Source organism: Bos mutus, chromosome X (genome assembly GCF_027580195.1).
Source record: "Bos mutus isolate GX-2022 chromosome X, NWIPB_WYAK_1.1, whole genome shotgun sequence".
Classification (NCBI taxonomy): Eukaryota; Metazoa; Chordata; class Mammalia; order Artiodactyla; family Bovidae; genus Bos; species Bos mutus.
In genome coordinates, this window is record NC_091646.1 from 33,978,486 (window position 1) to 33,990,604 (window position 12,119).

The 12,119-nt window shown below is 52.6% G+C and overlaps 1 protein-coding gene across 7 annotated transcripts; it reads right to left on the minus strand.

Annotated features, from left to right (window-relative positions):
* Positions 1–6,875: 6,875 nt before the first annotated feature.
* On the minus strand, positions 6,876–11,919 carry TMEM187 (transmembrane protein 187). 7 transcript variants are annotated; one of them, XM_070366202.1, is made up of 3 exons: positions 11,338–11,919; positions 9,848–10,817; positions 6,876–8,225 (listed from the first exon to the last, which is right to left on the minus strand). In XM_070366202.1, exon 3 carries the CDS (start codon positions 7,964–7,966, stop codon positions 7,196–7,198), a length of 771 nt encoding a protein of 256 aa, XP_070222303.1. In that variant the 5' UTR covers positions 7,967–8,225; positions 9,848–10,817; positions 11,338–11,919; the 3' UTR covers positions 6,876–7,195. The 7 variants fall into 7 exon arrangements, with proteins under 7 accessions (XP_070222303.1, XP_070222302.1, XP_070222301.1 ...); XM_070366201.1 differs by having other exon boundaries at positions 11,312–11,919; XM_070366200.1 differs by lacking the exon at positions 9,848–10,817 and having other exon boundaries at positions 6,876–8,221.
* Between the last annotated feature and the right edge of the window lie 200 nt (positions 11,920–12,119).

The following is a 12,119-nucleotide window of genomic DNA, read 5'->3' on the forward strand; positions in this document are numbered from 1 at the left end:
GGTCCCCCTTCCTGCAACACCTTCAAGGAAAGCCCATGGAAACCTCCCTCTAAGGTGCTAGATGTGTCTATTTCTCCATGGAGTTCTGTCCATTTGTGCTTTATATATTTTGAAACTATTTTAACATATTCCTAAAATGTTGTAGGTTTGTCTGATATTAATATAACTACACCAGCTCCCTCTTGGTTCTTAGGTGCCAAGTAGATCTTGTTTTTCTCCTTCCCTCACATGTGATCTTTCCACAGACATATGTTTTAGGTGAGTGTCTAGTAAACAGCATATGCCTGGAAGTTGTGGTTTGGATGCAGTGTGACAATGTCTATAATCTCTGACAGTCCACTATCTGAAGTGTTCTCAGAGTTGACATCTGTTGTTTGTTGTGTCGGCCACCACAGAAGCACCACCCCCCCCCCCGCCCCCCGCGCACCCTGTGGGGCTGGCTCAGCTCATTGTGGATGTCACACTCTCAGCTCCCCCACCTGTTTGGGTTGTACACTATGAAGAACAATCTGGAAAGAAAGCCCATCTGAATGGCAAGAACAAAGAGTTGCAAATGATAAACATTTCAGATGGCTGCCTGGCAAGGTCAGGGTGTTCTCCGGAAAAGCTGAGGTGCCCCATGACACAGTAGAGCGCTGATTAGAGGGTTCTGAAATTAAGCATGTATGTCCAAACCACAATGAGACCCTGTATCACGCCCACTAGGAGGCTTACAGTCAAAAATTATTAAAAAAAAAAAAAAAAAGAATCAGTAACAAGTGGTGGTGAGGATGTTGAGAAATCAAAAACCTTGCGCATTGTGGTAGGAATGGTGTGTCCAGTCCTCCAACAATTCAACAGAAAATCAGCCCCTGTTCCAGCACAGCCCTGTGAATGAACTAAACACACTGAAACATACACATTAACAGTGTGAATTGGGGCATTCTCTAGTGGTCCAGGGGTTAAGACTCCACACTTCCAATGCAGTGGAGGGGGGGGGGGGTCTCAGGTTCGATCCCTGGTCACAGAACTAGGATCCCACAAGCCACATGGCCAAAAAAAAAAGTTATCAAAAGTAACACGAAAGAACATGAATTACATGGTATGTCATTCAGATCTGAATTTTTCAATGTATTTTCCAAACGAAATTTGGCTCCCAAGCCATGGTAGCAAGGGCTCCAGTTACAAAGACCAACGTAGCAGCCGAGAGCAGGGCAAGTCTTACCTTGGGCACTTCCTACCTCCTCAGACCTGAAGGTCATTTACCTCCTCTAAACTTACTGTCCTTGACAGTAAGGCCTCCATCCTCCCTGGAATGATATGTGTTTCCTCATCTACAATGCTGCTGAGAGACGCAGCCCCGGGGGGGAAGGGTGGCCAGGACACCACCCAGTTCTGTGCAGACACTTTTCTGATCTGCTGGGTTTGTTGTTCTTTTTTTTAAGATTTATTTATTATTTTTGGCTGCACTGGGTCTTTGTTGCTGCATGGGCTTTCTCTGATTGTGGTGCAGTGGCTTCTCTTGTTGTGGGGCATAAGCTCTAGAGTGTGTGGGCTCCAGAAGTTTCGGCTCACAGGCTTAGTTGCTCCGTGGCATGTGGGATCTTCCCTGACCAGGGATGAAACCCGTGTTCCCTGCATTGCCAGGCAGATTCTGACAATTGGACTTGCTGGGAAGCCTGTGACCTACTTTTATGTGACCTTGTCCAGTGCTCATATGAGAGGTGACACTGAGGCACAGAAGGCTGACAAAATGTATGCAACGTGTCCCAGCTCCTGAACTGCAGACAGCAATGTGGATTTTGAAACTGTAATCAAGTACTGATAACATCAAATTTGGGCTTCCCTGGTGGCTCAGCGCTAAGGAATCCACCTGCCAATACAGGAGAGCCAGGTTTGATCCCTGGGTTTGGAAGGTCCCCTGGAGAAAGGCAATGGCAACCCACTCCAGTATTCTGGCCTGGGAAATCCTATGGACAGAGGAGTCTGGTGAGCTACAGTCCATGGGGTCGCAAAGACTTGGACACGACCTAGCAACTAAACAACAAACATCAAATGTAGCATCTTGACCATTTTTAAGTGTCCAGGTTGGCGGCACTAAGTATGTTCATGTGGGTGTGTGTCCATCCCCAGAACTGCCCATCTTCCCCAATGGAAACTCCTATTAGACTCTAACTCCCCCTCCCCAGCCTCTGCCCCCTCCCCATCCTCCTCTCTCTGTCTAGGGTCTGAAGACTCTAGGCACCTCATACAAGTGGAGTCATACTGTGTCTGTCTTTGTGTCTGGCTTCTCTCACTGACCATCACACCTTGGTCCAGTGGTGGTGTAGCGGCTGTCTTTTGAAGGCTGAATCACACTCCGTTATGGGGCTGGACCACATTCTGTTCATCCAGGTATGCATCGGAGGACACTTGGGTTGTTTTAAATGTTTTAGTTATTGCGAATAAGGCTGCTGTGAACACAGGGAGACAAGTATCGCTTCAAGGCCCCACTTTCCCTTCTGGTGGGGAGATCCCCTTCAAGTAGGATTCCGGGATCCTACGGTAATTGTATGTTTGATTTTTCCGGGCAACTTCAATTTTAAGCCAGGAAAAGCAAGCAAGAAAGCAGTGCAGTTCTAGTTGGCTGCCATCCGCGTAGCAGACAGCAATCCTTCTCCCAGCACCACGTGCTGGTGATGCTTGGCGCACAGAGACTCTGGCAGGCAGTCATTTCAGCAACCACTGTGGCTGGAGCGCAGGCGTGCTGCATGCGGGCAGATCCTCTAGCGACGTGCTCACACGTAGGCAGGGAGTCCCAGAGAGCAGCACCAAAGGAGGAACTCCCCGGCTGGGTACCCAGGAGCCCTGGGGGCAAACGTCCACAGATCGGGTCCTGCAGCCGGTAGGAGATGGCTCTGGACCACGTGGTGCATCTAGAGAAATTTAGAGCATGTGACAGTGGGCAGTGGGCACGGCTGCTCGTCTCCCTCCACCTCCAGGAAAGGTCTCAGAATGTGCCAGGGAGTGGGTTACACCGAACTCCCGAGGGTGGCTGCCTCTGGGGTAGGAGAGTAGGGTCAGGACCCCGATGTGATCTGTGAGGCTGCACGGGATGGCCGAGATAGTGGCAGCGCAAACCCCATGGAAGATGCCCCAAGTGGAAGACGGGCAGGGCCAAGAAAGAAGAGGCACAAGGAAAACCAGAAGTCAGCGGTTCTGAAGTGCAATGGAGGGCAAGGATCCAAGTGAAAAGCAGGAAATGGAAGAAAATACTAGAAATGCATGAAAATGGTTAGAAGGACCCAGGGCCCCATCGTTCAGCCCAGGCGGCAGCGGGCAGCCTCCAGGTCACTTAGAAGAGAGGCTCGAGGGGCACGTGGACCTGCAAACACCAGGAACCTAAGCCCTGCTGATAAGGGGCTAGTTACATGGCTGTCTGGGGGCTCACTTGGGAACTGGAATTGCCTCATTTCTATTTACCCAAAGATTTCCCCTCATGGAGGCCTTCACAGGCGAGAGGGAAATGCTTACCTGTGGGATGCGGCCAATTTTAAGTGCCAAGAGACAAAACCTCCTTTGTCCTCCAGCCTTTGATGAAACGCATTTCATGAGGTTTGGGCATTTCCTCTCGGCCATGTATTGTGACTGTGAACGGCTCTGGTCAAGTTCAGTTCGGTGAACTTCCTGTGAACAGTGATGACAGCTGCACTGTTGGTTTCTGAATGTACATTTCAACTATTTTAATTTTTATTCTGAATACTTTGAGAATACATGTTTATAAGGCAAAATATCTGAAGTAGCTATCGGAGATGTTAAGATTTGACAAAGGTATCTGATATGTGCACAAGAACCCCAAAAGCTACAAGGAAAAAGACAGACATATAGAAATCCATGACTAGGGAAAACCTGCAACCACCTTCCTTTAAGATGCCCACAAAAGCAAAAGACAAATGAGAATAAGAAAACATGTATTATCCATATGACAGGTGAATGACTAATGTAATATAAAACAAGCTTCTGCAAACTTTTGGAAGAAAAAGTCCAAACTGAGGAAAGGATATAAACAACTTATGCAAGAACAAATCCTAACTTTCAATAGAAAGCACAAGCACGAGTTGTGCACAAGTGTGCGTGTGTGTGCGTAGAAGGGCACGAGTTAAAAGTCACAGCAAGATCTTGCCTTGCCACCATCAGATTGGCACAAAATGAAAAAGCCTGTGACACCTTGCCTGTGGCTGGGGACCCTGGGAGGCCTCTCTGACCGCTGTCAAAAACAGTGTTTTTGTGGGAAATACAAGTGTCAGTGGGAAAGGCAACCCGGGTGTCCTCTGAGTCGCCCCCTGAGGCTGATTCAGAGGAAGGTAAGCTCCAGGGCACAAATGCAGGAGGTCAGGTGAGGGCAGCCCCTGTAGATGTGGCTGCAGCCATGCCCAGCACCGACTGGGAAAGACAGGTGCGGGGGTGGGGGGGTGAGTCCGATGTCAGGGCCACTACAACCCTGACTGAGCTCTCGGGTGGCTCATCTTCCCTGCTGTGAGCCTGGATACCGGCGTGATCAGAGTGAAACTGTTACCACTATTTTTGGTGGGGGCAGGAAGGGGCCAGGTGGCCACGCCATAGTCACTACCTCCTGGGAGAGGTGGGACCGCCCCGTGGATGAGGCTTTGGGCCCGGAAGCTGGCCACCTGCCTTTCTGATGCTCAGTGATGAAATCTGCAGCCCAGTCGAACATCTAAGAGTTTCAGTTTCTGTGAAACGAGGGGGTTGGCACAGATGCTTTCTGAGATCCCACCCAGCTAGGGAACCTCTAAATCGTTAGGCCAAATGCAGGGAGCGGGCCCATCAGCCAACCACTGGCTTCTCTGTTGTCCTCTGGCATCTCAGACAGGGCTGGGGCTGGGCTGGGACCAGCCCCAAAAGGCAGGACTCACCAGGGCTGGAGGGGATACAGGAAGCTGCGTGGCTGACGCTGGCCACCCTTTGAGAAACACTGATCAAATACACAGGCCAGAGAAGGAAGGTTCCAGGCCTCTGGCTTTGGTTGGATTGGTTCAATGTGGGGTCATCTGATTTGGCAAATGAAGTCAGGACACCCTGTTAAACCTGAATCTGAGATAAGCAATGAACATTTTCATTGCTTATAAGCACGTGTTGTGCGGCACTGGAGACACAGTGGCCCTAAAATACCATTTGTCATCCTGTATTTCACTGGACCATGTTAGGTAGGAGGCCTGCCAGGAGGCAGTGGCTTTGGGCTTCTAGGGGTTTCGGCCCCCCTGAAGTGTCCCTTCCACGTGGGTCTCTCCTTTGGGTGGAGTCCACCCTGCCTAGGGTCTCCCTACGGTTCCCCACCCATTCCCCGCCCCTGCACACAGTGGTGTGTGTAGTTCTCCTGCTCTCACTGTGCCACCTGTTTCCTGTGGGGACCCAGCTTGACACGGGAGTGGAACAACACCCAGAAGGTTCTCAGGGTTATTTATTAAATGGGAATTGGTTAAAAAAAAAAAAAAAGAATAAAAATAAAAAACAACTAAATACGTTATGGGTACTTGTGGCTCAAAGGTATGGAATGAATGAGGCTATGCAAAGTCCCGTTCTCAGGGGACTCACACTGTCAAGGAAGGAAACAGCAACTCTGAGAGAGATAGCAGAGCAGAGGGGAGTCAGAGCGCCCTCCCCCGCCCCAGTCAGACCCTGGTCCTCCCCCGGCCCTCCACCCTCCCACCTCCATCTCTAACCAAGCCATTGGAGAAATCACACGTCCCCTTCTGGCCTCTTCAAGATGTCCTGGCCATTGTGCTCTTGTAGGACATACAGAGCCTTTGAGATAATCGTTGTGGAACAAGGTTGCTTCCTGAGGCAAATGCTGCCCAGCAGGCCCCGCCTTGGGCCCCATTCCTGGGGAGAGGGGCAGAGGTGACAGTTCTTGCTGGATCCTTCAGGTAATGACTTGGTTGAGACCCACCACCCACTGGGGATGTGCCAGCTGGGACAGAACATCCAGCACCAGGTATCTGGTTTCAAAAGCACCTCGGTAGTCATGGCAATGGTCCACTGGCCAACCCTTGAGGCTCTAGGGACACTCAGGGGACACTGAACAGATGCACGTGGGCTGCCCATCCCAAGGAGCCATTTGGCAGGGACAGGACATCCTCTCCTCTCCACCCTCACTGGTGTCTTTAAAGACCAGATGCCTTTCAGGTGACAGGGGAATGAAACTGGTGTCTAAGGAACATATTAACAAGCAGGAGAGACTACAGAGAGAGTTGGTCTCCACAGGGCAAGCCCAAAGCAGAGTCCTCAGCATCTGTCAGGGTCGCCCACCCCTGGATGGGCCTGCTGGTTCAGACATCATCTGCACGAAAAGCGTGCTTCAGGGTTAAAAGAGGCCAACTCTAGGGCCCGTGAACCTGAGATGCCATCATGGTTCCTAAAGGCCCCAGGTTTATCCATGGGTGACAGACACTTGACACTTCAGTAACCCTAGCTACTAAGGACATCTAAGTCATCCCCTGGCTCTGAGGGAAGAGCCACCAAACAACACTCTGTTGAGAACTCAACTTTTGTGTTTCCTGTGGGTGTTCCTTCGTCTAGACGCACCCTGCCTTGTTCCACAGAGGATCTGAAGGGGTGTGGCTTCCATGTGACCTGATGTCAGCCTGGTAGTCTCAGATGTCACGGTGAACTAGTGCTCTGGCCTTTGGATTTCCCCATCTGTCTGCTAGGTGTGTGTTTAATATGACTCCGTCTCCCTGAAGCCAGCTACCTCTGGGGACACTCACTGGTAACCCCAGTGCCTTGCCCGGCACACTGGTCAGAAGCTTGCCCTTCCCCCCAGTCGCCCGCCCATGCTTGGAGCCAACATCCCAAAGCAGACAACCATTCTCCGGCCAACTGTGAGTGTGATAGATTTCTTGGGGGTCACTTCCCCCAACATTTTATTTTGAAAAGTTTCAAACCACAGAAAAATTACAAGACTAGTACAATGACCCCCACATCCCCGGCCCCTAGATATTTGCTCTAAGCCTTTGAAAGTAAGTTGCAGAAAGTATAACATTTCACAAAATTGAATGCTCATATTCATAATACTGAAGCCTATAACTTCAAAGGCAGGGACAGTCTTCCGTGTCATCACACCAAGGACACTGAGCACTGATGACGCTGGGGAGAAGCTTGGTGGTCATAAGCCCCTTCTTCTCACACTTGAATGCATCTTCTCTGCAGGCGGGCACCTTCAGCAGGTGTGTAAGCTGGTCAGGAACAGGAAGGCAAAGTGGAACTGAAGCACGTCACAGACTTTGGACCAGAAGTGGCCCGTGAGCTGCTGGAAGAGATGCCACTGCGCAAGCTCATGGTCACATAGCTTGAGGACCACAAAGCCCAGGCAGGAGAGCACGCCCAGAGCCAAGTATGTTCCAGAGGAAACGTTGCCGTGGCGCCCCTGGATGCGTAGGGCCTGGCCCACGGCAGCTGCAATGTGCAGGCCCAGTGCCAACTCAAACCCATGGGGGTGCAGCAGAGCCAGGCTGTAACTGCACAGGGAGAGGCCCTCGACAGCCAGGAAGAGCCAGGGCTTCCAGCCCCTGTCCAGGCAGAGGCACCAGGCCACTGGCCACGCGAAGATGGGTAAGGTGAGCCACTGGTCCAGCACGGCGGTGGGCTGTGTCTGCATCCCGATGCGCAGCCACTGAACCGGGCCATAGACCAGGGCCATGCCTGCAAAGACGTCTTTCAGGTAGCGAGCCCTCCACCTCTCTGCAGGGCCTCCTGGGGCACGTGCCTGGCTCCGCAGCCAGTACACCCCCAGGAACACGTAGGCCATGTTAACGAGAGAGTTGAAGGGCATGGCCAGGAAGGCAGGGAGGCTGGTGACCGGGGCTTCCGCATAGTACTCATAGCCCACTTGGACAGAGACATGTTCGAAAATACCAGTGTGGACAGTGGCCACGCAGAGGCAGCTGGCCAGGGCCACGTGGAAGAGGGCCTGCCCCGACTCCGGCTTCATCTGGAACCTTAGGTGCGGCCCCAGGATGGGGAGCTTCACAGAGCAGCCGCCTCAGTTATTATTTCAGAATTCGGATAAACGTTTTTTTTTTTCTTTTTTGCAAAACACTCCTCAGCCTCCCAGCTGAGCCAGCAGGAAGAAGTCCCCGTGATTTCCGACGCAGATGCTGCGACCTTGCCCTAGTGGAGGTAGCGGCTCCGAGGAAGGCAGCGGTTCTGCTGATTGGTTGGCACCAGTGGAGGCCCGTTCTGCCTTCTTCCTTTGTGGTTACAAAAAGAGTGTGGGTAGAAAGAAAACCATCCAAAAAAGCGCCTCCATCTTCCTGATTCTCAGCCTCAGGCTCTACCAAAGTTTTTATCATGACCCTTTCTCCTGACATCTATGCTGTTCTTCTTTCATCTGCGTATTATAAAAAATCCTGCTCCTCGTCTCCGTTCCCTTAGAGCCACTGCATTTAGAGACTAAATCTTTCCTAGGTCTGTTGTTAAAACTCAGGATATGCTTTCTCACCTCCGTGGTACTACAAATGTGGAGTTTTCCAAGCCAGTCCCAAAGCCCTTTGAACTAAATTCCCAGTTAAATTCGAGACATTAGCTGTGGTCCAGATTCTGGAATCTAAGGCAAGGGAATGGTGGGGCAGGTTGGGTGGGGGGCAGAGAGGAAGGAAGGGCTCGGCTGCTTTGTGGGTATGAGGCCAGGTGGCAGAGGGAGCCGTCCCCCCAGGCCTGCCAACCTGGGTCACCCCCTCCTCCGCCCTCCCCTGAAGTGCCACACCTTCCAAAATCACCTTCTGTCCTCGGCTCCCAGGAAAACCTTCCATTTCCTGAAGTCACGGAAGCAGACAGATAATTAAAAACAATGTGGACTTTTCATGGATTGTCAACTGTTCCGGGGCCAGCTGTGGTGTGAGTGGGCCTCGTTGCCAAGAAATGTATTAATATTAACAAGAGAAGAGGTTCGGTGCCCTGAAGATGACTCAAAGCCAAGCTGGCAGGCAAGCACACGGGCGTGGGGATAAGAACTGTCTGTGGTCAAACCCCAGCTCCCCCACCTACTAACCGTGTGATCTTGGGCCTTAACCGTTCTGGGCCTCAGTTTGCATACCTGTAGAATGGGGATGTACATCCTAGCAGAGTTGTTGTGTGACCTACACGAGTTCTTAGGTATGCAGACCACTGTTTATTTTTGAGGCCCCTTGTCCCCTCCTGCAGTTTAGGCCCTGAAAGGGCAGGGCCGGGTCTGATCCTGGCCCCTCCCTCCCATGCTTAGCAAAGACCTGCTAATTTTGGTTCAAGCACAAAGTTAGCACCTCTCCTCTGTCATCATCCTGTTTGCCATTTCATTGCTCTGACTGGATCCAGGAAGTGGCCAGCTGGGCCTCATGGTGACCCTCTCACTCCCCTCCCTCCTCCGGGGAGCCTGTTGTTAAGGGGAGCAGCATTTCCACGAAGGAACTGAAGCCCTTGTCCTGACCCTCATCTCAGCCCATGCCAGTGTCGTGCACCTCCCCATTGCAGCCTCTGGTGAAGGAAGAGTCTTTAAGTTGGGGGGCTGTCCCTCCCCCAGGGTTTCCACTTCCAGTCTCGCCACCACTCACGTGGTCTGCACACAGCAGCCCCCAGCAGCCCCCTCGAGGACTGCCCCTGTTTAACACCCTTCAGTGGCTGGTTCTCTGCTCACACATGATCACGCCCCAGCCTTTTGGCCAGACACCAAAGTGCCATGCTCATGCAGTCCTGTGAATTCCCAGGCATAGTCTGTCTTCCTGCCCTCCTCTGCCTGGCCTGCTGAAGCCCTCAACTCAGCTATCACTTCCTCTCCAGCACCAGCACTTCCCCACTCAGCTCCCGAGTCTGGCGGGGACACCAGCTGAGGCCTCACCTGGTGTCTCCAGGTCCTTCTCTGACCCCACCCAGGGTCTGGCTCCCTGGTGTGAAGAGCCAGGCTTCTGGGGCCCCAGGCTGCCAGTGCTAGCCTGACCCTCCTGTCTACCAGCCAAGCATGGAGAAGAGCTGCGGACAGGCAGTCAGATACTGTCCGCTTGCTAGAGGAGGAGGTCAGGAAGGGCGTAGAAAGGGACTCCTCTCCGGCCGCTGGGCAGAGGTTGCTCGAGCCCTTGCGCAAGCTGAAAGCAACATGTTAGCAAACTAACTTCCCAAGTCCACTAGAAAGGCCAGGGCAGGTCTCTTATGGCCTAAGTCCTAAGCTGCTGTGATCCTTGTGATGTGACTCTCAAAGTTCTTCCCAGTTTCCCCTGCTTGGCACATGAAGGTCTGAGGGCTTACCAGCATCACCCTTTCCCCTGCTCTGGTTCTGGGCTCACTGTGGGGGGAAGTCCTGCAAAACCGGACAATCCCGGGCTAAGGGGTTAAAATGTGTTCCTTAAACTCTTCTGCTTTCTCAGTCTGTATGCATTTAAGCAAGAGCCACTGTCGCCTATCACAGTGGTGGCTCCTTTAACCTGTATCCCTTATAACAATTGCTTGTTGTGCCCGTGACTACCCTGACCACCACTGTTCCCTTTCTGCAGGTAAGGGGATGCCAGTCTGAAGGCTGTACCATGGGACACCAGCAGGAGAGCTCAATCTGAGCTACCTGGATGCCCAAGGAGCTACCATAGCAATTCTTGAACTCTGAGAACAGAATCCCTGCATGTGGACAAGGCTGCTGGGAACCCGCAGCTCAGCTTCCTTATTTGAGACGCGAAGGACTTGGCCAGAGAGGTGACGTGAATGGCCAAGGTCACTTAGGGCAGCTGGTGGCACAGAAACACAGGTGAGGGTTCTTGTCCCTTGACTGTGTCACAGGACTCTTTGGCCTCTCCTCAAACAAATGCTTCCAAATCCATAAACTAAAACAGAGAATTAAAACACAAACTTAATATGTTTAAAGATAGTTACTATAATATTTTTGATAATGTATGATATAGTAATAAATGTGCTTCTTTACTAACATGTTAAATTACAGGATCTATGGGCAGGTTGAATAACTACAGTAATTTCAAATGAGTTATTCTGTAGTAACTTGCAGTTTAGCTAACTTTCAGGATATCTAAAAGAAAAGCTATATAATCTCAAATGATGTCATTTCCCTTGGTGACACAATCACCAGGTTAACGCTCCGTGCTTTGTTACCTACACTTTAGCTGCAGGAAAGGCCAAATTTTGGCTAGAGGCTGATGAATGTAAAGATCAAATAAAAATGAGAGAAACTGGAAAAACCATCTGTTGTCATTCCAAGATCCCGGACAGCAGCGCATTGCAGCCTGCACCGTCTGGGAGTGAACTTGGAGCAGCGACCAGACGGGCTCCTGCAAGATTTGGAACATCAGAATGATGTACCCACCTCTCAAGATTGTGGTGAGAACTTACAGTATTGGCGCGAAAAGGCCAGCGATCACCATCCGGGTATTTTGCCTGTCTTGCTTTGCTGGGGGAAATTCAAATCTTGAAAAAGGGCGGACCCTAAAGGCGGTTGTGCGCCTGCGCGAGGGGCGGGGCCCAGGCCTCTGGGAAGCAGGCGGGGCGGGGTGACGCGAGGTGACGCGGGGCGACACGGACCTCTCCCGCGCCCGCCCGCTCGCCTCAAACACCGCCAGCCTGGTCGCCCGCCCGGCGGGTAAAGGGGCAGGGGCCGGCCCGGCCCGCGGCAGCCCGGCTAGTTTCCTTGGGGGTGTCGACGGGGTCTCGGCGGCGCCCTCACCTGGGGGCGGGGCGTTAGGCCTGGGAGCCTGGGAGGGCTCCACCCCCGGCGTCGCGCGCCAGGCCGCGTTATCGCTCACGCTCGCCCCGCCCCCGGCTCCCCCGTGGCGGGCTTCGGGCTGCTTCCCCGGAGCCAGCTACGTGTGCGGAGGGGGAAAATGTCCGCTCCCCGATCCGAAGCCTGATTTTAGTGTCTCCCGTCAGCCACTCTCTGCAACCTGTGCCCTGTCCCCACTGCTAGTTAAAACGATTCCTCTGGCGAGTGTCCCTTCAGCGACCCGGGGGGCAGTTCCAAAGGGGGCGGGGCCAACCGCGTCTGAGGCATCCTCATCCGGGCATTCCCCAGATGCCGCAGCCGCCATCTTTGTTTTGTGCTGAAAGTCGCTATTGACGCCCGCGGACGGCCGGGCGAGGGGAAGTGGCAAGATGGCGGCTCCCAGGACGGAGGCGTG